Genomic DNA, 26,983 nt, shown 5'->3' with positions numbered 1-26,983 from the left:
AGGTTCTGGGCCTTCAAAATTTTCTCTCGAGCCTTGTTTCGCTAACATATTTGCTCGTTCGTTCCCATGCACCCCTTCATAACCCGGCACCCATATTAAAGACACTTTATTGTCTTTTGCCATGTTATTGAGATCTTTGCAGTTTCTCACCAGTTTTGATTTTGTGAGAGGGTTCTTTACAGCCAGAATAGCCGATTGACTATCTGTGTAAATGTGGATTCTTTTAGCTTTAGGGTCTTCATCAATGATTTCATCAATGCAGGCCACCAAAGCAAAAACTTCAGCCTGGAACACCGTTGTATGTTGACCTAGGCTGTAAGATTTATTATAGTTACATGTTTGCCAAAGACTCCTGATCCAGTACCATGGACAGTTTTACATCTACTAGTGAACCATATTAATTCCCCATTAATATTTGGGACTTTTTGCTCTCTAGATGGTATAATTGTGCTAATCTTCTCAGTGAAAATTAGTTCTGGTGTCATCATATCTGAGTTCATCATAAAGATGGATTCCTCAAATATAGTCCCAGTAATGTTTGTGTGGCTATTCAATACATAATTTGGCTTCCAAGTATTGTTTGCTTTGAGTCTCAGGATGGTCATAAAGGCTACCGCCGAAAACTATAATTCCAGCAGTTGGAGACCTGTGATAGCCTCTAATGAAGCCGTTCCTGTAGTATTCAAGGCTCCTGTTATATTAAGAAGCGCTTGTCTTTGTAGGGTCGTGAGAGTGGTCACACAAGATTGCAAAGCCGTCTTTCTCCACCAGAGTACTGACCAATAAGTGACTGTCGGTCGTATCACTGATGTGTACAACCAATATATCACCTTTGGTTTTAATCCCCAGGTTTTACCAACAACTCGCCTGCAGTTCCAGAAGAGTCGCTTAACCCTATTGGTTATATTGGTAATATGACTATTCCAATCGAGTTTCGAGTCCAGGGTTACCCCTAGATACTTAACCTCATTGGTTCTTTCCAGTACCTCTCAAAATAGTTTCAGCTCACTCAGACCAGTAAGCTTCCTCTTATTTGTAAAGGCTACCAGTTTAGTTTTAGAAGGGTTCACGGAGAGGTTCTCTTTCAGACACCAGTTCTGTATGTAGTGAAGGGCATATCGCATCTGATACGCAACAGTGCTGGGAAATTTTCCCCTAGTTACTATTACGATATCATCTGCGAAACCCTGAACCCAGATTTTTTGGGCGCTTAGCCCATGAATCAGATCATCGACAACTGTGTTCCGTAATGTCGGTGACAATACACCGCCTTGAGGACATCCCTTAGTTACCCTCAGATTTATGGTATCTTTATGCGTATCTGTGGATATTATTCTGCCCTGAAGCATCTGAATAATCCACTTGCATGTTGTGTTGTTGATTTTCTTCCTCACCAGTGCGCTTTGTATAGACTCGATTCCGGTATTATCAAATGCACTTTCTATATCTAAAAATGCACCAAGGGCGACTTCTTTCTGATGCAGACTCCTTTCGAGTTCCGACACTAGATTGTACAGGGCGGCTTCACCTGATTTCCCTGCCTGATACGCTTATTGCCATTGGTGCAGTGGATTTTTATTTAAATTGTTTTTCTTGATGTGTTAATTCAAGATTTTTTCCATGGTTTTTAACATGAATGAGATCAGACTTATAGGCCTGTAGGATTTTGCTAAGGTGTAATCTGTTTTTTCTGGTTTGGGAATAAACGCCACGCTTGTCCTTCTCCAAGCTTTGGGAATGTATCCCAGAGCATGGCTAGCTCTAAATATTGTGATTAGGGGACCCATGATTATTTCCAGACCCTTCTGGAGAAGCTTAGGAAAGCTAACCTTGTTAGTTTCAATAACCCATCTGACCTTGTGAGAACCAAAGATCTCGTCAGAGGTCAGCCAGTCCCTTTTGGTTGGGCTATTGTTTGCTTGATGATTGTTATTACCAGTTAATTACGTCGATCCTGGAAAGTGAACACTTAAAAGATGCTCTACAGCCTCCTTCTCTGTGTCCATATACTTCCCATTAGGCAATTTCATTGACTTGGGTTTGTTAATGTTATCTCTTTTGAGGATTCTGTTAACCCTGGCGCTTTCAAGTACACCTTCAATGTTTTCACAGAATTCTCTCCAGGATCTTTCCTTAGCGGATTGGATTTTCTTATTATTGGTTTTCAGTTTAGCCTTATTTGCTTCCCAATCACCTGATTTCTTCGCCCTATTGAAGAGCCGTCTTGTTTCTCTTTTGAGATCAGACAGCTCCTTATTTCACCAAGTTACTTGCCTGGGAGGGCGACTTTCTTTTAACCGGCAGTTTTCCTCATATGAGACGACTATTGCATACTGCAACCAGTCTACTGCAATCTCAACCTCAACGTTGTTTTTTGGCCTTTTAGGATAATTTTTTTTGTTTAATTTAATAAATTTGTGCCAAAGCTGTTTTTTTGTGTTGCAAATTGATCTGTATGATCTTAACAGGCCCTCTTGTAATTTCTTCCACCTGCATAGATTCCCCTTCAGTTCGGAAGTAATCGTTGCAGGTTTTGATTCCCCAATGTTCCCTGCCTGTCTTGCTTTACCCTCTTTCAACAGTATAATACTTGCTCGCTGTAGAAGGTAATAAGGCTTCCATTGAAGCCTTCCGAGCTGTGCCTCTGACTCCTAATTAATTCGGAGACTCATATGTAGTCCTCCGTCAGCTGCTGGTTTGGAACTCAGAATTGCCCAACGACTGGTCCTTAGTTCAAGATTTTGTTTTCCATTTCGTGCCAGTGGCACTTTCAGATCCTCATTTTTAGTCTCTGGAAGGTACATCAGTACACGCTTCGATTTTGGGAGTTAATCAGCCTTAATGACCTTCCACTCCGTCTTTTCTTCCAAGAAATCCCTTGTGATCTTAAAGGACTCCTCGTCAGCACATATCAACCCATAGTATCCATGCATAAGCCGATATCCTTCGTAACGAGGTGCGCAAGGAACCTCATCGATAAGTTTAATTAGGGCTTCTTTTATTGCCCCAACGTCTTTTTCCGTTACAGATATGTCTGGGTATTCTTTGGGAATTATTGCCGTTTTTATTCCCGTAAGAGCAGCTTTGTAGTTGCTGCTGAGCTCTTTGAAAGAGGCAGCAGCAATTCTGCTCTTTTTTGTTATTTTCTCCTCAGGAGTGCTTCTATCAGACACAGTCCGCTTGACAGCTTGTGTGATTTCGGCATTCCCAGGAGTCTTATTTTGAGGTCTAGGAGGTAATTTGATCTTAGAAGTGTCAATTCCCTGTTCTCTCATTTTCCGAAGTTTCTTTCTCTGTGCTCCAAATATTTTTGGCCGAGGAACCTTATCCTTCTCAGCATGTTTTAAAGGAGTCCGCATTGCGTCCTCAGTTAGTCCAGGAATCGAAGCTTTTCACCTCGCAATTTTTACAGAATGGATCGATTTGCTTGAAAATTTGAGAATAAGTAGTGGATAGTCCAATGATCAAATATATGATGCTGAAAGGCGCTTTTATCATGGGGGTGGTTGTCACCCCTTCTCGGGAGTGGAAATTTTTTATTATATTTTGACCGCAAAAGTTGATAAAACATTCATTTTAAGCAAAAAATGTTCTATACATTTTTTTGATAAAATTAATAGTTTTCGATTTATTCGCTATCGAAAGTGTTAGTTTTATATCGAAAAAATCAATGTTTTTTGATATTATACTCATTTACGATTCACTCAATTTTTGTCGTAGAAAAAATTTGTTCAAACCAAGTTCTTGGGAATTAAATAACCTACAATTTCATATTTAAACATTTTTTCGTATCTCTGATGCTAATCTTTTTATTCTGAAGAAAATGGCATTTTTTACCAAACTACAAAAATTCGTTATTCGCTTTTAACTCCAGTTTTTTAAAAACTAATCATTCTAAGCCAGTCAAATTTCTGGAATCTGTTAATAATGCATAAATAAAGAAGAATAAATAAAGCCAATGACTAGAAACACCGCTAACTTACATTATTATGCTTCCAATTGGATTTCTACTTTTTTTTTTTTTAAATATATTGATTTTTTAACCGTAACTTCTTATTTTTTATCCTAGAAAGTTTGTTAAAAAAGAATTTTGTAGGTTTTTATGGGATCTATAAGGCTGTTAATATTAAATCGTTTTAAAATCCTCAGTCGCAAAAAGAGGTGACTTTGAAAGGGTTGGTAAAGGTGGTTTTTGCATGTTATTACAAGTTTTAATTGTCAAGAGCTCACTCAATTTTTGCTGTAAAAAAAATTTCTTTCGAACCATGTTCTTGGGAATTAAATAACCTACAATTTTATATTTAAATATTTTTTCGTATCTCTGAAGCTAATCACTCTATTATGAGGAAAAGGAATTTTTTACCAAACTACAAAAATTCGTTATTCGCTTTTAACTCATTTTTTAAAACTAATCATTATAAGCCGGTCAAACCTCTAGAACCTATTAATAATACATAAATAAAGAAGACAAAATAAGGTCAATGACTAATTTTAATTAGGGTGGTGATTAGGAGGTTGCTTCCGATCACTTTTTCGCTGAAAAAAATAGGGACTGACATTATTTTTATTATAAGTCAGTTAATTTTTGAGCTAGAAACTACTTTTTTATTTCAAGAGATACATATTTTTAAATACTTTAAATTAGTTCAAACAAGTGATCCTCGAAAATGCATAGTTTTCCCGTGTTTTGACTTTGAAACTAAAATATTTAGCATTTGACGAAGAAGAGCATAATATAATAAAGTATAGCTCGATTACTATTATTCTTAAAGAAAATTAAAAAACGGTTTTGTTTATTTTTTAAAAAGGTACATTTTTGTTAAGCAAAGTTCTTGTGATAAAACGAAAACTTTTTGATTTATTAGCAGAAAACTGATTAAAAACATTGATTTTTTCGATATAAAACTAAGACTTTCGATAGCGAATAAATCGAAAACTATTAATTTTACCCAAAAAATGTATAGAACGTTTTTTGCTTAGAATTAATGTTTTTACCAACTTTTGCGGTCAAAATAAAATAAAAAATGTCCACCCCCGACATGGAGTAGCAACCACCCCCATGGTAAAAGCGCCTTTTGGCCTCATATATATTTTGATCTTTGAACTATCCACTACTTATTCTCAAATTTTCAAGCAAATCGATCCATTCTGTAAAAATTGCGAGGTTTTGTCCTATTTTAAGCTTCACTACTTGGACTAAGTATTTTTATTACCCGATGTGATGGGTTTATTTTCTTCCAGATTCTGCCGGACCGTCTCAATGAAAGTTTGATTGTTTATTGGGTCCTCTTGCGAGACCCCTAGGGTTAAATCTTTTAAATTTTTGCATGGTTTTATATTGATCCCAGTAGTAAGGGAGAAATAAACTGTCCATACCAGCAGCGCTCCCTGTGCCGGTACAAGGCCTTAAATGAAAGGGGGTGTGGCCTGGTTCCCCCAGTCGATCGTTTGAGACAATTCAATTTAGACACAAAACTGCCATGCAGGCCTGGGTACGGTACAATTACACCTTTACTTTGTGTGTTGGGGTGTAGGTTTAGTGGGAAAAAGAATGAAGAAGGGATAGCATTTTCTGGTTGTACTCGGAGTGTAGGATAGATACAACTGGTAGATAATATCGGGTCGGTTGACTATATATTGGCGATGTGAACTATGCCGAAGAATGGAGATGTGGCAGTGAAGACCAGAGGGTCTTCTACTTAAATTTACGCCAGGGTAGTGGTACAACCAGGCATGGGTGGTCCACTGTGTTGTAATTAGAGTATAATGAATATATGTATTAGGATTAAATTACTTCTTTTAATAACTCTCTCGCAGAAATCTGCGTCTTGAACCTTGACACTAAAATATGCAACTTCGACTTTGAACATTTAACGTTTGGGTAAGTTGCCCCACCGATCCCCTCCTAGTAATTACTATGGGACATAGGCGTAACCAGGGGGGGGTTTTGGGGGTTGTAACCCCCCCCATTGGGATGTACTTTGAGCTCTATACGCTTAACACCATAGCCCTCAGAGACCTTCCAGTAGTTGTAACCCCCCCTTCAGGTAGTTGTAACCCCCCCCCCTTAGGATCATCCTGGTTACGCCTATGCTATGGGATCTCCCATCGACCCATAATAATTTATAAATTCTGGACCTCTGGATCTCACGGACCAGGGGATATACCCGGAGAATTGTTTAAGCATGGAACGAACATATTGTACGAATATCTTCGACAACTACTTCAATAATGCATAAACACAACCTAAATCGGTATGGAATGGAAGATGTCTTACCTCTGTACTATACATAAAAAGGGTGATAAAATAATTGTGGAAATTACCGAGGAATAGCTGTAACCGGATCGATGAGTCAAATATATGAAAAGATTTAAAAAAACCGAACGAGAAAGAATACTTAGATTATGAAGCAGAAAAACAAGCAGGATTTCGTACGGGTTTATTCACTATTGACCACATTTTCTACTCAGCCCAGATAATGAAAAAAGATGGCACGGAATCAAGAGATTCATATGTTATTCGTCGACCTACGGAAAGCCTACGACAGCGTTCCACTGAAGAAGCTGTCGCAATCAATGCAAAGCACGAATATTAATATAGAATTAATAAAAGCCGCCAAAGTGCTACACAACCAACCAATAACAAAAATAAAAGCAGGGACACAAATAACAACAGGATTTATAACATCAAAAGGATTAAAGCAAGAATGATGTTGTCTGTCCCCCACTTTATTTAAAATATACCTCGAAAGTGCTTTAAAAGGATAAAAAACCAAAAATGTAGGACAATGGGGATACCGCTCACCAACACTATGGTACATATGCTCAACTTTGCAGACGATCAAGTAATAATGGCTCAAGATTATGACGATTTAAACTATACAGGGTGAGTCATGAGGAACTGTACATACTCCTACCTCGTATAGAGGCTCCTATGGGGAATAACAAATGACCATTAAAAAGTGTCTGCTCCCATTGTTTAATAATATACAGGGCGAGTTTCGCATTTTGACAGAAATTTGTATTCGTCATAATTTTTGAACGGTCAGATCGATGTGTATCTTATTTTGGTCAATCGTTACACTATTACCACCTAATCAACTAATTTATTCAAACTTGAAAAAAATCAGGTCCGGCTTCAAAAAAATTAGTTCGTTTGGGTCTTAGAAAAAATTTCACCCTGTATAAGCTTTTTGAAAACTAAATATGAATTTTACAAATTAGACAAATAAGCAATTAAAATGACATATTTATTTTTTTCCCCACACGATTACTTAATTTTTTATAAAAAAATCAAATTTGACTATGAATTAAAAGTTTGGTAAAGTGAACCATAGATTTAAAAAAAATAACTTTTATTACAAAAATTAATTTTTTCTGAACAAATATTTAATTTATGTTACCACCCAGTCAACTGATTTAATCAAACTAGAAAAAAATCAGGCCCGGATTTAAAAAATTAGTTCGTTTTGGTCTTGAAAAAATTTCACCCTGTATACGCTTTCTGAAATGTCTAATAATATGAATTTTAGAAATTAGACAAATAGGCAATTAAAATGTCATATTTATTTTTCCCCACACGATTACTTAATTTTTTATTAAAAAATCAAATTTGTCAAAATCGGAATTTTAACCTAAAAATGAAAAAAAAAATGAAATCACGGTTTAATTGGCTACAACTCTGTTCCAGTTTAATATTTTTTTTTTCTAAAATTTTTACAGCACATATCTCTTTCCATTGTGAAGACTATGAAAATTGTTGTAGACTTTCAGTCTTCTTCTCATAAAAGTTATGAATTTTTAAAAATGAAAGGTGCAGATTTTTTTGCAAAGTTAAATCGCAAAAATTAAATGAAAAAATTTAAAATTTATCTATTTGATAACGTCTATGTTAGAGACTTTGATCACGTCTCTAAACTATAGAGTCCAAAGAGAAGTGTTATGGGTTTTAGATCTAGACGTGGTATAGAAAAAAAAATGGTGCAGCTTTTAATTTTAAGAAAAACGTTGTTTATTTTTTTTTTATTTTTATGGTAAAATTCCGATTTTGACAAATTTGATTTTTTAATAAAAAAATAAGTAATCGTGTGGGGAAAAAATAACTAAGCCATTTTAATTGTCTTTTTGTCTAATTTGTAAAATTCATACTAGAGTTTTCAAAAAGCGTATATAGGGTGAAATTTTTTTTAAGACCAAAACGAACTAATTTTTTAAATCCGGTCCTGATTTTTTTCTAGTTTGAATAAATCAGGTGATTGGGTGGTAACATAAATTAAATATTTGTTCAAAAGAAATTAATTTTTGTAATAAAAGTTATTTTTGTTAAATCTTGTTTCTAGTAAATATGATTTTTTATTACTTTACCAAACTTTTAATTATTCATAGTCAAATTTGATTTTTTTATAAAAAATTAAGTAATCGTGTGGGGAAAAATAAATACCTATGCCATTTTAATTGCCTATTTGTCTAATTTGTAAAACTCATATTAGAGTTTTCAAAAAGCGTATACAGGGTGAAATTTTTTCTAAGACTAAAATGAACTAATTTTTTAAATCCGGGCCTGATTTTTTTCTAGTTTGTATAAATCAGTTGATTGGGTGGTAACATAAATTAAATATTTGTTCAAAAAAAATTAATTTTTGTAATAAAAGTTATTTTTTTTAAATCTATGGTTCACTTTACCAAACTTTTAATTCATAGTCAAAGGCTATAGCGGGATAAGATGGTAAAATCTGCACTCGGCTCGATTCTTACTTGGGATAGGGCAATCGAAAGAACATACCTAAAAACCCCCCTAACCAAAATTTTAGCTCCCTACGTGGCCCCAGGTGTCCCCTATCGCAAAAAATGTGTTTTTTCGAAAAAAATTTTTTTTGAGCGTACTTTTGCTTTAAAAACTGTAAAAAAATTTGTGAATATAAATTTTTATGCCCAAAAACATACTGATTTTTTTCAGATTTTTCGAATCAAAATTGAGCTCAGGAAAAATATTTGAATTTTTCAAAAATTTTTTAGGTTATGTAGATAATTTTTGGCTAGCTGCGAAATAATTTTTTTTAGTGTATTTTTTTCAATTCTTTTGAATGGCGAAGATAGATTTGCCATTTTCTCGCCGAAAATTCCTCAAAATTCGAAAAAACCCATTTTTTAGTGTCCCCCCTCATATTTTTAGCGTTTACTGAGCGATCCTTTGATTTAAAAAATCCGAAAATATTTTGAATTGAACATACATTGTTTTGCCCAGATTTTTTCAGATTTTTTTGATTAAAATTGAGCTCAACAAAAATTTTTGAATTTTTCAAAAAATTTTTAGGTTATGTAGATAATTTTTGGCAAGCCGCGAAATAATTTTTTATAGTGTATTTTTTTCCACTATTTTGAATGGCAAAGATAGATTTGCCATTTTCTCGCCGGAAATTCCTCAAAATTCGAAGAAACCATTTTTTAGTGTCCCCCCTCATATTTCTAGCTTTAACTGAGCGATCCTTTGATTTAAAAAATCCGAAAAAAATTTTGAATTGAACATACATTGTTTTGCCCAAAAGCATCCTGATTTTTTCAGATTTTTCAAAATTTTTTTAGGTTATGTAGGTGATTTTTGGCTAGCTGCGAAATAATTTTTCTTAGTGTATTTTTTCCACTCTTTTGAATGGCGAAGATAGATTTGCTATTTTCTCGCCGGAAATTCCTCAAAATTCGAAAAAACCCATTTTTTAGTGTCCCCCCTCATATTTTTAGCGTTTACTGAGCGATCCTTTGATTTAAAAAATCCGAAAAAAATTTTGAATTGAACATACATTGTTTTGCCCAAAAGCATCCTGATTTTTTCAGATTTTTTTTATTAAAATTGAGCTCAGCAATACTTTTGAATTTTTCAAAAATTTTTTAGGTTATGTAGGTAATTTTTGGCTAGCTGCGAAATAATTTTTTTTAGTGTATTTTTTTCCACTCTTTTGAATGGCAAATATAGATTTGCCATTTTCTCGCCGGAAATTCCTGAAAATTCGAAGAAACCCATTTTTTATTGTCCCCCCTCATATTTTTATCTTTCACTGAGCGATCCTTTGATTTAAAAAATCCGAAAAAAATTTTTGAGTTGAACATACATTGTTTTGCCCAAAGGCATCCTGATTTTTTCAGATTTTTTTGATTAAAATTGAGCTCAGCAAAACTTTTGAATTTTTCAAAAAATTTTTAGGTTATGTAGATAATTTTTGGCTAGCTGCGAAATCATTTTTTTTAGTGTATTTTTGCCACTCTTTTGAATGGCGAAGATATATTTGCCATTTTCTCGCCGGAAATTCCTCAAAATTCGAAAAAACCCATTTTTTAGTGTTCCCTCTCATATTTTTAGCATTTACTGAACGATCCTTTGCTTTGAAAAATCTGAAAAGAATTTTGAACATACATTGTTACGCCCAAAAAAATATTGATATTTTCAGATTTTTTAGAAAAATTGAGCCCTGGAAATTTTTTTGAATTTTTCAAAAAAATTTAGGTTAGTAAAGTTAGTTAGTAAAAGTTTAGGTATGTAAGTAATTTTTGGCAAACTTCGAAATAATTATATTTTCGTAAATTTCTTCTTTCGTTCTTTTGAATGACGCGGCTAGATTCTGGAAGTTCCCTACAATTCTAAAAATTAAAAAAAAACTGTATTGATGTCTCCCCCTCCTCACATTTTTAGCACATAAACTGCATGTCAATTAACTGCATGTCAATAAATAATAACTATTTTTGATATTTTGTTTGTTATGTCTATTGATATGATCTATATGAGGGGGGACACTAAAAAATGGGTTTTTTCGAATCTTGAGGAATTTCCGGCGAGAAAATAGCAAATCTATCTTCGCCATTCAAAAGAGTGGAAAAAATACACTAAGAAAAATTATTTCGCAGCTAGCCGAAAATCACCTACATAACCTAAAAAAATTTTGAAAAATCTGAAAAAATCAGGATGCTTTTGGGCAAAGCAATGTATGTTCAATTCAAAAATTTTTTCGGATTTTTTAAATCAAAGGATCGCTCAGTGAACGCTAAAAATATGAGGGGGGGGACACTAAAAAATGGGTTTCTTCGAATTTTGAGGAATTTCCGGCGAGAAAATGGCAAATCTATCTTTGCCATTCAAAAGAGTGGAAAAAATACACTAAAAAAAATTATTTCGCAGCTAGCCAAAAATTATCTACATAACCTAAAAATTTTTTGAAAAATTCAAAAATTTTTGTTGAACTCAATTTTAATCAAAAAAATCTGAAAAAATCTGGGCAAAACAATGTATGTTCAATTCAAAATATTTTCGGATTTTTTAAATCAAAGGATCGCTCAGTAAACGCTAAAAATATGAGGGGGGGACACTAAAAAATAGGTTTTTTCGTATTTTGAGGAATTTCCGGCGAGAAAATGGCAAATCTATCTTCGCCATTCAAAATAGTGGAAAAAATACACTAAAAAAAATTATTTCGCAGCTAGCCAAAAATTATCTACATAACCTAAAAATTTTTTGAAAAATTCAAAAATTTTTTCTGAGCTCAATTTTGCTTCGAAAAATCTGAAAAAAATCAGTGTGTTTTTGGGCATAAAAATTTATATTCACAAATTTTTTCACAGTTTTTAAAGCAAAGGTTCGCTCAAAAAAATTTTTTTTCGAAAAAACACATTTTTTGCGATAGGGGACACCTGGGGCCACGTAGGGAGCTAAAATTTTGGTTATGGGGGTTTTTAGGTATGTACTTTCGATTGCCCTATCCCAAGTAAGAATCGAGCCGAGTGCAGATTTTACCATCTTATCCCGCTATAGCCCTTGATTTTTTTATAAAAAATTAAGTAATCGTGTGGAGAAAAAAATAAATAACCATACAGAAGTAAAAACCTCTTTTGTATATTGGTATAAAAAGTTTTATTAAAAAACATAAAAGTCCTCCAAAAGGATTTGCAAAACGTTTTCAATCTGAATCAGATCATCCTCAGTGCGTTCTGCTTCGTAAAAGAAACTAGCAACTTTTTGTAAAAGGTTACATCGATATTAATGGTTTACATAATAATTAAGTGGTGTTTGTAGCGACTCCAAGTCGATGTTACAGGATGAAATGTGTTAGGAGTGCTCAAAGGGCAACATGGTTCCCTGCTCGTTAAGAACTTGTGGTTCTTGCCAGTTCAATGGACACAGACCAACAAAAACTTTAGAAATTAGACAGGTTTTTGTTGGTCTGTGTCCATTGAACTGGCAAGAACCACAAGTTCTTAACGAGCAGGGAACCATGTTGCCCTTTGAGCACTCCTAACACATTTCATCTTGTAACATCGACTTGGAGTCGCTACAAACACCACTTAATTATTATGTAAACCATTAATATCGATGTAACCTTTTACAAAAAGTTGCTAGTTTCTTTTACGAAGCAGAACGCACTGAGGATGATCTGATTCAGATTGAAAACGTTTTGCAAATCCTTTTGGAGGACTTTTATGTTTTTTAATAAAACTTTTTATACCAACATACAAAAGAAGTTTTTACTTCTGTATGGTTTTTTAACTATGGTATACAGCCAGCTACGGGGACTTTCCCATTGATTTTAAAAAAATAAATATGTCATTTTAATTGCTTATTTGTCTAATTTATAAAATTCATATTATAGTTTTTAAAAAGCGTATATAGGGTGAAATTTTTTCTAAGACCCAAACGAACTAATTTTTTTGAAGCCGGACCTGATTTTTTTCTAGTTTGAATAAATCAGTTGATAAGGTGGTGTACAAGAATTCATCTGTACTCAGTAGATATATCTTAAAAACACCCTGTAATTATCTACGATAATTACTTTCAGTTATTTATGTCATCATAACAATATTACAACCTTCATTCGATTATATAAATATTGTTATCCTAGATCACGATTCAACTAATAATTGCAGAGTCAATTATAAACACTTTTCATGGTCGATGCTGAATAGGCATTTCTAAATATATAAACAGTTAAACTATAACAAGGGAATTCATATTATTATATTAGACATTCGTCATTCTATTTTGGGGATCAGACGTAATATTTCCACATTAAAGATAGTGTCTCTTTTTACACGAGATGTTCTTTGGGTGCGGTGCTACCAGCTTATGCTAATGCGAGTGTAAATAAAACAACTCAACAAGTAAAAGCGTATCAATTATTCCACCCCTCGGATAAGGGATAACCACCCTCACCGGGAGAAGATAGCCTTAGTGCCCAGGGCTGTCATATGGCGATCCAGAACCAGGGAAGAACTCAGGACTGGTGAACAGGACAGGTATGAAGAAACACGTCAATGTTCAGGCACCTAGACCACCTTAGACAACAGTGTGGTATGTAAAATGGATGGAGACATCAGGCCGACGCGGAGCTGAAAAGGGAATAGTATGGAGATGGAACATCGTGGGACAATGGAAAATGGACAATGCTATGGAACGTGCAGCGAGGACTTGTGATACGAACAAAGACGTGTAAAAGTGGTAAGTCCATATTAGCTATTTTTGTGGTATTTCCTGATTAATATAAAGTATAAAGTATAAACATTATGTGCTACCTTAATTACATTAATATATGTTTCAAGTTTACCTATTTTTACTTAATTATTCTATTCTATTACCAATATTTATCAATATACAAAGATTTTTTTTACCCTCATATTAAGTTATTATAGGACGCAATGATACAATTTTATATGATTTTTACATATTTATCAACGTATACTTTATCCTTGCTGACTTTTATTCATTTATTATTTGACTACTGATTTTTAGTACATTTTTGCAATTTTTTATGATCTTAATATTTGCTATCGTAAATATACCTATCAAAATAAATATACGATATAACAAATATACGCTATATGCATAATACATTTAAATTATTATTCTAACTACTTATTTACAAGGGTTAATATAACGTTATTTATTTTTGAATTTTTATTACTACTGCAATTTTTACATATTTTTACCATATATTGACGTATTATTTTATCTCTATATTTTTTTACTATATATCTATATACTACATATCTATATACACCGTAAGACTATCGAATTTATATTTTCGCTAAGAAGTGCAGAAGCTGGAAAAAAAGAAAAAAATTATGTATAAATGAGTAGCAACAAAGTTACTTGGGAAGATTTTGTCAAAATAGTTGAGGAAATTGCACAAGAAATAGACAGGCAAAGCAGAAGAGTCTTAAAGAAAAAAGTTCCGAAATCTAAGGACATAAAGGAAGAAGTAACGACACAGCTAATTAAAGCTTATAACAAGTTCACACAATTGACTAGGAAAAACTGGGAAGCACTTTCGGACAAACAAAGGGAATCGTGCAACAAATATTTTGGAAAAATCAGAGACAAAGTTATACGATCATTTCAAGCAGTAAATGTGAGAACAGTGGTTCCAAGTTCAATACATCAACCAATCGACAAGGAAGTTGAAGAGGAACAAAGCGATGAGGAAATAGAAGAAGGAAAAAGCGACGAGGAAGGAGAAGAAGAAATAATTAACGACGAAATAAAAGAGAAAAAAGGTGACATAAAACAAGATATAGCAATATTAAACATGGCTTTGACAATCAATGAATTTTTGAATATCGCAAGCAAGATATTGCCCAACGAGTTCGATGGAAGCGCAGGGAAATTACAACCATTTTTAGACGCATTAGAACTACTTGGAAAATTGGCAGAAGGTTATGAAGACACAGCTGTAACGCTAATAAAAACGCGACTCACCAATAAGGCTAGGAACCTAATAACCACAGAAGATACGATTCCACGGATAGCTGAAGCACTAAAGAAAGAATTAAAAGGTGATAATCCGAAGAATTTAATAGCCAAATTAGCCAAAAAAAGGCAAGGGCATAGCGATGCAGCAGTGTACGCATCTGAAGTGGAAGAGTTAGCAGAACAATTAAAAGTAGCATACATAGCGGAAGGAATGCCACTTGACTTAGCAAAGAAATATACGACGGAAGCAGTAGTAACAACAATGAAACGAAACGCTAATGCAGAGAAAGCTAAGCTAATACTGGAAGCAGGTAACTTTACATCACCGCAGGAAGTAGTATCTAAATTTTTGTCGATCGATACGACTGAAGAAAATGCACAAGGAAGAGTCTTAAATTATAGGACAAACTACGAGAATAGGAGAGGACAGCAGCAATACAGAAGAGGATACCATAACAAATATGACAGAGGAAGAAGAAATAACTTCGGACAACGGACCGAAGGAGAAGCAACGGACAATCAACGAAATTATTCGAACAGAGGATACAGACAATTTAACAATCAAACATACAGAGGAAACCAGAGAGGCGGACGTAACAGGAACGTAAGGTTACTAGAAATAGAGGACAGTCAAGAAGAGCAAGAAAACCAGCAGTTGGGGTTTTGAATGAACAAGAAGTTGGAAGCACACAGGCAGAAATAAAATATAACATTTACAACTTCGACCTAAACCTAACGAACTTTGTACGAATGAAAACAGGAATTCTTGAAAACACAAGCACTTTTATCATAGACACAGGAGCTGACATTTCAATACTAAAATGTTCACAAGATTTTATGAAGGAACAGGTGAAACCAAACACAAAGGCGAAAATAAAAGGAGTCACTAAAGGAGAGTTGCAAACAATGGGAGAAGTTGAGACAACACTCGAAGTAAAAGGAACTCGATTCGAACACATCTTTCAATTGGTAGAACCTAACTTTCCAATTCCAACAGACGGAATCATTGGGAGAGACTTTATTTCTAACTTTCAATGTATACTAGATTACGCAAACCTTAAAATGCACATTAAAGAGGACAACGATTGTTACATTAGTACGAAAATTCTGGATAATATAGACAATGACACCATAATAATACCGCCTAGATGTGAAATTTACAGAATCGTAAAAATTTTTCAAACGTTAAAGAAAGACAGGATAGTGGAACAGCAAGAAATACAACCAGGAATATTCATAGCAAGAGCAATTATTTCAAGTAATAATCCATACATCAAAATTTTGAACACAGCGTACGAAACAGTAAATGTAGACGCAAGCACAATCAGGACGTTGGATATTAAACTATTCAATATATATAGGCTAGTCAACGACAGCAAGGACAGAAAAAAAGAATTACGAGAATCACTGAAATTAGACATACCAGAATACATACGAGACAACTTAGTATCGTTATGCGAGGAATATTCGGACATATTCGCCCTAAGGCATGATATGTTAACCTGTAACAATTTCTACGAACAAAAACTAAGAGTTAAAGAACAAACTCCGGTATATATCAAGAATTATAGGACACCTCATGCGCAAACAGAGGAATTAAATCGACAAGTACAAAACCTAAGAGACCAAGGAATCATAGAACCATCTACATCCGAGTACAACAGCCCAGTAGTACTGGTACCGAAAAAAGCTATAGATGGAGGAAAAGCATGGAGATTATGCATAGATTTTAGACAACTGAACAAGAAGATAGTTACAGACAAATTTCCATTACCAAGAATAGATTCGATATTAGATCAACTAGGAAGAGCAAAATGGTTTTCAGTTATAGACTTAATGTCAGGCTTTCACCAGATACCATTGGAAAAATCATCGAGAAAATACACATCGTTCAGCACAGAAAATGGAGCATTTCAATTTACCAGATTACCTTTTGGATTAAATGTAAGCCCAAATAGCTTTTCAAGAATGATGTCAATAGCATTTTCAGGATTAACACCAGACAAAGCATTTCTTTACATGGACGATATCGTAGTAATTGGAATATCCGAAAAACATCACTTAGACAACCTGAAAAAGACATTCGAGACATGTCGAAAATTCAATTTGAAACTTAACCCAGGAAAATGTCAATTCTGTAGAAGGGAAGTAACATATTTAGGACATGATCTTTCTCAAGAGGGAGTATCACCAGACAAAGCGAAGTATGCAGCAATTGAACAATATCCGACACCTCAGACAGCGGAAGAAACAAAGAGATTTGTAGCATTTTGCAACTATTACAGACGTTTTATTAAAAATTTTGCGGAAATATGCAGACCACTCAACAAATTATCGAGGAAAGGAGTAGAATTTTCGTGGACCGAGGAGTGTGAAAAAGCATTCAAAAAGCTTAAAGCATCTCTGACGAAACCACCAATTTTAAAATATCCCGATTTCAACAAACAGTTTATCTTAACAACAGACGCATCCAATGAGAGTTGTTCAGCAATCCTAAGTCAAGATTACAACGGAATTGACCTACCTATAGCATATGCATCAAGAAGTTTTAGTAAAGGAGAATGTAATAAACCTATAATCGTTAAGGAATTACTAGCGATTCATTGGGGAATTAATTATTTTAAATGTTATCTATATGGAGCACCAACATTCAAAGTAAAAACAGACTATAAACCTTTGACACACCTATTTGCAATGAAAGAACCAACCTCAAAACTCACGAGGATCAGATTAGACCTAGAAGAATATGACTTCGAAATAGAGTATATAACAGGGAAAAGTAACTACGCAGACAGCCTTTCAAGAATAACATTGCATCAACTAAAAAACCTATACATAGACAACGCCCATATACTAGCTATAACAAGAGCTCAAGCAAAAGAAAAGGAGAAAGAAGCAAGACAAACAAAGGCTGAAAGTGAACTCGCACTACAGCCAGAAGCCACCAAACAGACAGTAAGGAAGGCACTAAATAATTTAGAGGCGCATAGACTACCAATTTTGTCCTTTGGAGCAGAACTAATCTCACCAAGACTGAGCATTAGGGCCAAAAACAAAATAAAATGCAGCAAAAGCATAGCCACAGGATTGAATCATTTCGATTTAAACCAAGCGTTGGTACAGCTTGATAAGCTGGCGGTAGAGAATGCAGTACGTAAAGTAAAAATATACGTAAATGATATTATTTTTAAAATGTGCACAATTGATGAATTTATTAAAGAAGGGAATAAAAAATTGAAGAATATAGAAATATACATATGTGAAGTACCAGAAACAATAAAAGATGACAAAGAAAAACACAGATTAATAGAAGAATACCATAATCACCCGATGTTCGGAGGACACTTAAAGAAAAATAGACTAATAAAGAAGCTAAAAGCAAGATTTAGATGGAAAAATTTAGAAAAAGACGTAAGAAAATACGTTAAACAATGCCATGAATGTCACATTAACAAACCGAATAGAACACTTGTCAAAGAAGACGTGATATCGGACACTTCTTCGAAACCAGAGGACACAGCGTACATAGACACGATAGGTCAACTCACTAGAAGCAATGAAGACAAAAAAGAGCGGCAAGAAGAAAATAAGCCCAAAACAACACCACAACACTTTAAAAGAGGAGACCTAGTCCTTGTAAAAAGGGAAGAGAATGGTAAGTTTGATAGTCTTTATGTAGGTCCTTTCACGATAACAGAAGTAAATAACGTTAATTGTAAAATCAGAATAGAAAACAATAAAATCAAGGAAATACATAAGAATGGATTATATGCTTACAATCCGAAAACACAGTGAGTGACAAGTGTTACGAAACAATGTTGTTAAACGAACATTTTATATTATTTATGTATTTGCGTAGGCTTAGGAAGTTTGTATATAAAATAAATTTTTTGTATTGATTACAACACAGTATGGGTTGGTAGCACGACTTGCAAATTTCCCTCCCCGTAGTCGGAAAATTCCTAAAAAGGGAAGGTGTACAAGAATTCATCTGTACTCAGTAGATATATCTTAAAAACACCCTGTAATTATCTACGATAATTACTTTCAGTTATTTATGTCATCATAACAATATTACAACCTTCATTCGATTATATAAATATTGTTATCCTAGATCACGATTCAACTAATAATTGCAGAGTCAATTATAAACACTTTTCATGGTCGATGCTGAATAGGCATTTCTAAATATATAAACAGTTAAACTATAACAAGGGAATTCATATTATTATATTAGATATTCGTCATTCTGTTTTGGGGATCAGACGTAATATTTCCACATTAAAGATAGTGTCTCTTTCTACACGAGATGTTCTTTGGGTGCGGTGCTACCAGCTTATGCTAATGCGAGTGTAAATAAAACAACTCAACAAGTAAAAGCGTATCAATTATTCCACCCCTCGGATAAGGGATAACCACCCTCACCGGGAGAAGATAGCCTTAGTGCCCAGGGCTGTCATAGTGGTAATAGTGTAACGATTGACCAAAATAAGATACACATCGATCTGGCCGTTCAAAAATTATGGCGAATACAAATTTCTGTCAAAATGCGAAACTCGCCCTGTATATTATTAAACAATGGGAGCAGACACTTTTTAATGGTCATTTGTTATTTCCCATAGCAGCCTCTATACGAGGTAGGAGTATGTACAGTTCCTCAGGACTCACCCTGTATGGCACAAAAATTAATTAAAGAGCATCATATATGAAATCTAGAAGTTAATAATAAGAAAAGTGAATACTTGTGCATTAAAGGAGAACAAAAAGATCTCATATTAGACGATAACACCACGATAACGCACTGTTGTGAACAAATATCTAGGTATAACTATTTCACACGATGTAACATTAGACAAAGTCATAAGAGAGAGAAATACGTCAGGGAGAAAAGCTATTACAATGTTAAACAGCATTTTATGGGACCAATCCATCAGCAAAGAAAATAAAAAGAAGATATCTGAGACTATAAAAAGTATCACTTTATACAGCTGTGAGGTATGGCCACTGAAAGAAAGAACACTGGCAACACTGAGAGTAACGGAAATTGATTTTTGGAGAAGAGCTGCAGGAAGACCTAAAAGAGAAAGGCAAAGTCAACAAACGCGTTGGAGAAATAATGGGAATCAACGAACAATCACAGATGACCTAACAACAAAACAACTTATCTGGTTCGGACACATACAATGAATGGATAAACAACGAATACCAAAAGAAATATTAAAATGTCAATCAGAAGGAAAGAGAAAACGTGGTAGACAGAGAAAATGTTGGAGCGAAGGAATAAATAAAGAGCTGAGAGAGAGGGCCATAGGAGACGACCTATGGAACAACAGGACGAAGTGGCGATTGGAAGTCGAAAATCGGCGGAGAACATTATAAACCGACAAGTAGTAGTAGTAGTAGTGGTAGACGAGTCGTTTGAGCCCGCTTTTAAGCATACAGACACGACCTACAGCGTGACGCTGTACGCAGCGTACAGCGTCTATTGGAGACCACCGACTAAAGCCAGATTTATGTTAGCACGGGGCGTGTACGACACGGGCTGTGGAATAATAAACGGTGCACGTCCCCGTTGTCGCTCCTTCACGTGGTACTATAAACTAACCAATGTCTTTCATTCATATCACACGGTTTTTCAACGTGCTGCTCAAGATAGAGCGTTTACATCCACGTCCCGCCCTAAGATAAATTAAGGCTTAATCGTCTACTTAATGCCCTCCATACATAAATAACTAGTTCAAGTCTATCTATTGCACTCTCAATATAAATAAAAGTAAACTTACCTGTTTTTTATATTTCGAAGCTTCCTGATCATCCACATAATCTGGGTAATTTTCTACTACAACAGGAAATGTCAGAAATGGAAAAGGAGTTGTGGGTAATTCGGGCAGTGGCGGAGGTTTTAGTTTTTTATCACTTTTCGCAAGTCCTATTTCACCACATATAGTGTATATACTAAAATGTAATAATGAATACTGATAAAGCGACTTATGAATGTTCTATTGAATAATATTTTTTAATAAGCAGATACATTCAACAGACTATTAAGTTACTTATAGATATGCGGTCCGAACACTTCGCGCCGTGTGTGCGCTACGCGTTCGTGGCGGGTTCGTTAGATTAGTACGTGTTGTCAAGTAACACACAAACGGTGCGCACACGACCGGACTTCTGTCGGCAGGGCCCCCGTAAGGGGCAATGGCGCCTGTGTGCAAAAAAGGATTTTGGCGCCCCTTAAGGCATTTTGGATCATTGTTTTATTTATTTTTTGAAGGTAGGTAGGTGCTTGAAATAAATAGGAAAACTGAACTTTAGAATGTGAGTTTCACTCCTCTAGGGTGAAAAAACATACGTCAAAAAAGTCCGGAATTGGATAAAATGACTAATTTTAAATAACTTTTCTTCTATAAAGATTTTTCTCTGTCAATACTTTTCAATAGTTTTCGTTAGTTTCGTTTTCAATAGTTATTTGCGAGTATGTAAATTAATGTTCATTTTTCAACAGCAAAAAAACAAGTTTTTAGACGGATTTTCGCAAATAACTCAAAAAGTAAGTATTTTATCAAAAAAATACTACTTATAAAAAAGTGAAAAAAAAATGGTGTAAGTACCTATTTATATATATGAAGTCTGCAGACTCAGTAGAAGCAGAGTTGTAGCTGATGAAAAAAGGTTCTTATTCGACAAAATACAAAACAAATATTTCAACGTAAAATAACCAAAAAATCAAGCAATTATCAGGGAAAACCTTTACAACTTTTTTAAAGTGTTTAAAAGATGCTATATTTTTTTAACAGCAAAAAGTATGTTGGCCGCTTTGGTAAAAAAATCATGACAACCACCCCATAATTAGCATCCCAAATGAAATTAATCATTACCGCTTCACCACAAGTTACTTTACTTATGTATTGTTTATATGATCTGAAGTTTCATCGGTTCAAAGTGCTTATTTTTGAAAAGGCTGTATTTAAAAGGGCTAAACGAGTAACCAATCATGAGTGTATGCAAAATTTGAACAGCCATATCTTCCAATTCTTGTCTTACAGGAAATCAAAATATTCAGAAAAGCAAAATCTACATTTTTTTACTACTTGAGATTTTTTATATCACTAACTAATTTTAAAGTTATTTGAAAAAAGAAATTTTTTCAAGATTGAAAAAAAAATTACTTTAAAACCAAAAAATTTTTTCAAAAATGAGCACTTTAAACCGATGAAACTTACAGATCATATAAATAAAGCTTTTCTTAAACATTTTAAAGAAGTTGTAATGAGTTTTTCCCGAAACTCTACTTTTCGTTAGCTACAACTCTGCTTTCTACTGGGTTTTGCAGACTTCATATATAAATTATTTTTTTCACTTTCTTGTAAGCTATATTTTTGCTAAGAGTATTTTTTCGATAAAATAATTAGTTTTAATTGCGAAAAACCGTCTAAAAACGGGGTTTTTTGTTGAAAAATGAACACACTCAATCGCAAATAACTCAAAAAGAATTGACTTAGTGAAAATCTCTATATAAAAAAAGTTGCTTAGAATCAGTTCATCCAATTCCGGACTTATTTTGAACGGATGTTTTCTCAACCCCGAGAATACCGCCAGGTATTCTCGGGCGTATTCCCATGAGAATACCCCTTTTACCCCTAGAGTAAAAGCACACATCGGCACAGTAGGTATCACTTATTTTCTTGTTAGCTAAGTGTATGACAAATTGTATGTCAATCCATGCGGTTCTTTAAAACTTACAACAAAAACCGTGAGTAAATGGACTATTATTAGTAGGCTAAAATATCAAAATGAAGCAAACAGAATAAAAGCATAACAAAATAAATTAAAATGCCTGACTTCTGACATGTTCTCGCAAATGGGAATCGGCAGTAACTAGATGATATACTAATCAAATTTAGTGTGTGTTTAAACTGAATCCTATTTAATTGCTCAACTTTTATTTTAAAATTACTTTTGTTTTGTATTTCTTTGCTTTTTTGCAATTTTTGACCCCGGGTTTTGGCGCCCCTAAAGGATGGCGCCCGTGTGCATTGTACACTTTGCACATATGGTAGCGGGGGCCCTGTCTGTCGGTGCCAAGAACGCACGGCGCACATACGGCGCAAATTGCGCGGCGCGCCTATCTATACATACCTTTAGGTACTAATACAATGAATGAAGGTAAAAATTAACTATTACCCCCGATTCCGGTGAACCTCTGTACTCTTCCGACAAACGAAGACCGGAGATTCCTTAGATAATTTGAAGATAATTTAACCCAATTCACTTAGTCCGAAAATGTTTTCTAGAGATTTTTCGTCACTTCTATCCTCTATGGTTCTCAACTGTAGAATCTGGCCCTCTCGTTCTTCTTGGCGCTCGCAGAATCGACAGTTCCTCCCTTTGCATGGTCTTCTCGAGAGACCGTCGGTATTTCAATGACTTCTTCCCGCTCGGCGACGAATTTCAAAATCATAGGTCTGTAGCTTCTCCAGACACCCAGCTACTTGGCCTTCAGGTGTCTTGAAATTGAGAAGCCATTGTAAGGCAGAATGGTCGGTTCTTATCAAGAATTTTCTGCTATAGAGGAACGAATGTTAGTGTTCTACGGCTTTGACGACTGCCAATAACTCCTTTCTAGTGACACAGTAGTTTCTTGCTGCTTTTCCCAGAGTTTTTCTAAAGTATCCTATGACGCGTTCCTCGCCCTCTTGTACTTGGGAAAGCACCGCCCCGATGCCATTTTGAGAAGAATCTGTATCAAGCACGAAAATACCCTGTTTTTTCGGATTTGCCAGGATTAGAGCCGTAGTCAATTTATGCTTGAGTGTGGTGAAGTCAAGTTGGCACTCTGGTGTCCAGTCAAATGACAGCTTTCTCTCAGTTAGATTATGGAGAGGTTTGAAAATCTTACCAAAATCTTTCACGAACCGACGATAGTAACTGCAAAGGCCAAGGAAGTTTCGGATATCTCCTTGCAATACCGTCTCCTATTGGAGGTTGGCTACCATCACAGCAATCTTAACTTTGTTGGCTCCAGCTCTGAACAACTGTATTGAACTGCACCCATACCACTACCTTAAATTTCGCAACCAGGAAATCCTCCTACGTCCCATATTTATCTTTCCCGAGATTTTTCCTTGGATTATGAGTCTTAGCAGAGAGTACTTTTCTCCTCTCATTATGTGGCCTAGATACTCCAGTTTTTTCGTTTGTATGGTTTTTATGACTTCGCATTCCTTCCCCATCTTTAGCAAAACATATTGATTTTTTACTCTTTCTGTCCATAGTATTTTCCACATTCTCCTGTAACACCAGATCTCGAATGCCTCAATGTTTTTAAAGTTTATCTTTTTCAGTGTCCAAGCTTCCATGCCGTACAGCAGAACGGAGAAAACATACTACCTTAACATTCTCGTTCTTCGAATATCGTGTTTGTTTTTTCGTGTGGGCCATTGCTGTACTGCTTTTATTTTCGCCTGATCTGCTGCAACTCGTGAGGATGAAATTACATGTCCAAGGAAACTAACTTTTTCTTGGAAAATTTTCTCGCACTTCTTGGCATTTACTTGTAGGTGAGCGTTCCTTAGTCTGGTAAAAACTTCTTTCAACTTGGCAAGTTGTTCGTCGAAATCTTCTCCGATGACCATAATGTCGTCAAGGTATACCAGATAGATTTTCCATGTAAGTCCTCTAAGTACTAGCTCCATTAAACGTTCAAACGTGGCAGTTGCCTCACACAATCCGAATGGCATCACTTTGCGTTGGTAGAGCCCATTTCCAGCAGAAAATGCGGTCTTTTCTCTATCTTCAGGGTGTACTGCAACTTGCCAATAACCGCTTTTGAGGTCCACATTGGAAAACCATTTCGACTCAGCCAAGGAACTAAGTGTATCATCAATAGGGGCCAGTGGATAGCTGTCCTTCTTGGTAACGCTATTCAGTCTCCTGTAGTCGACACAGAACCGCGTGGAGCCATGTTTCTTGGTTACCAACACCACTGGAGAAGACCAGGGGCTACTCGACTCTTCGATGACATTCCCCTTCCGCATATCTTCAAGGATGGCAAAAGCTTCTTTTTGTTTTATCAAATGGAAGACGTCTTGGTGCCTGTCTTATGGGGTTGGAGTTGTCAGTGTTTATCCGATGTTGGACTAAGTCAGTGCGGCCAGTTATTTCTTTTTTAAAGAAGATGTCACTTTCGTTCTTGATGAACTCTTCTGCTTTTTGGTATTCATCTTCAGATAGATGTCCCCATGATTTCTTAAGATTTTCCAAAATTTCAGTGAAGAGTTGGTGTGTACTGCTAGCTGTTGGCACTTTTTATTCTATTCTGGTCACTCTTACAACTGGCTCGCATATTCCAAGCACTTGGCCCTTTTTTAAGGTAATCTTATGGCCATTTGGGTTGACCACCGTTACTGTAACGGTCTGCTTATCCCCATCTTCCAAACATCTGGCCATAATGACGCCCTAATGAATCTGTTCATCTGGTTCTAATAACATAGCTCCCTAGCCACCAGAAGCATCAATTTGTGCGACCATGATCTTTTCGCTGTTAGGAGGGATCTTCGTGTCTTCTGCTACTAACATCTTTAGCCCATTTTGCTGCTTTCTAGAGGATAGTAAAATTTCTTCATTTCCGACGACTAAGGTCCTGTGTCTGACATTTACAATAAACCCGTGTTCGGACATAATATCGATACCTAGGATAAACTCGTCTACGGTGTCGGCTATTTGGACCACTACTTCTATCTCGACGTGTCCCAGCTCTATTTTTACGCATCTCTCCCCATACAGTTATGTTTTCGCCTGTCGCTGTCTCTAGTATGAGAGGTTTCGATATTGGTCTTATAGTGGACCAGTCCAGGAAAAGTTTACTCATAACTGACCTAGTTGCCCCAGTATCGATGGTAAAACTACATCTGTGGCCATTGAGATATCCATCGGTAACTAAGCTGTCTCTACTTCATCTTGTTGTGGATATTGAGAATCTGGGAGCTTGGGACAGGTTAGCCAACGTGCGCTCGTTGACGTTGACTTCTTTTAGTTTTCCGAATTACGTTGATATTGTGGAGCTTGACTACTGTCCTCTGATCTTGTACGTTGTCTGCAATCACGTTGAAGGTGGCCTAAAATTCCACAATTATAACACTTTGGGCGCACCTGACGTTTTTGCTTCAAAGATTCAGCTATTGGGCCAAGATATTTCTCGAATTGGGCGGCCAACACCTGGGACAACGTATTTAGATCGCCTTCTTCCACTTCAGCAACACCTCTTATTTGATGGACTTTGCGTTGATGGCGGGACACATTCTTCACAGCTTCGTACTCCAATGCGTCCTTCAATAGCGTCCTTCAATATTTGGTAGCGTCCTCTTCTTGGTCGTAATGTCTGCTGGAGGTCTACATCGCGCGGGCCATCAAGGAAACATTGGATGGTAAACTGGTGTAGAAACACTTCAGCGGCTTCGGGCCAAGCAAGTCGTGCCATCTTTTCTACTTCTGCTCCGTATTCTTGCACAGCTTCGTTGGAGCCTTGGATACGCACTTTTAGTTGGCTCTGGTATACTTGCTTCAAATATTGGCTGCCGTATCTTAGTTATAGAGCCGATACGACAGTCTCATACTTCTTTTGTGCGTCCTCTGGAATGTTTTGAAGGATTTTTACAGCCTGACCTCGAAGTGCTAATATGAGAGCAGTTGCCTTCTCTTCATTTGTCCATCCATTATTTTGTACAGTTGGTTACACCTCCGAGGCTTCTCCTTCCAGAGAAGGTTCCCATTGTTTTCGATCTGGTGGGATGTAGAATAACAATATGTTATTTTACATGCCATTAGATTGAAAACTTGGTCTTTTGCTAGCAGTTACCGCCAGGGCATCTATGCCATTTCGTTCGTTGCAATCCGTGACTGCACGCAGGGGTTTGTTTTGGTTGGATCAGAGAGAGCAGCATATGTGCCTCTTGATGAGAGACTAATAAATTTTGAAACCGGTAGAGGTCCTTGCTGCACTCTCTAATTGGACTAGAATATGATGCGGTTGTATTTTTGTTTTGCAACGAAATTGAAAATGGTTATTCATTTTTGAAAAGTGATATTTTGCTGATGTGTGCTTTTACCCTGGAGGTGAGTTTTACCCCCTCTGGGGGGTGAAAAAATATACATCCAAAATAAGTCCTGAAATGGATAAACTGACTAATTTTAAGCAACTTTTGCTCTATCGAGTTTTTTCACTCAGTCAATACTTTTCGAGTTATTTGCGAGTGA

The 26,983-nt window shown here is 35.6% G+C and overlaps 1 protein-coding gene across 1 annotated transcript in view; it reads right to left on the bottom strand.

Moving 5' to 3' along the window:
• Nucleotides 1–26,983, bottom strand: part of LOC114328113 (polycystic kidney disease protein 1-like 2) — a 311,210-nt gene that overhangs the window by 131,434 nt on the left and 152,793 nt on the right. Inside the window, exon 11 of the mRNA XM_050644966.1 lies at nt 20,512–20,683. Within this exon, the coding sequence (XP_050500923.1) occupies nt 20,512–20,683 (172 nt within the window). The remainder of the gene's footprint in view (nt 1–20,511; nt 20,684–26,983) is intronic.

Source organism: Diabrotica virgifera, chromosome 2, assembly GCF_917563875.1.
Source record: "Diabrotica virgifera virgifera chromosome 2, PGI_DIABVI_V3a".
Taxonomy (NCBI): Eukaryota; Metazoa; Arthropoda; class Insecta; order Coleoptera; family Chrysomelidae; genus Diabrotica; species Diabrotica virgifera.
This window is presented reverse-complemented; position numbering and strand designations above follow the sequence as displayed.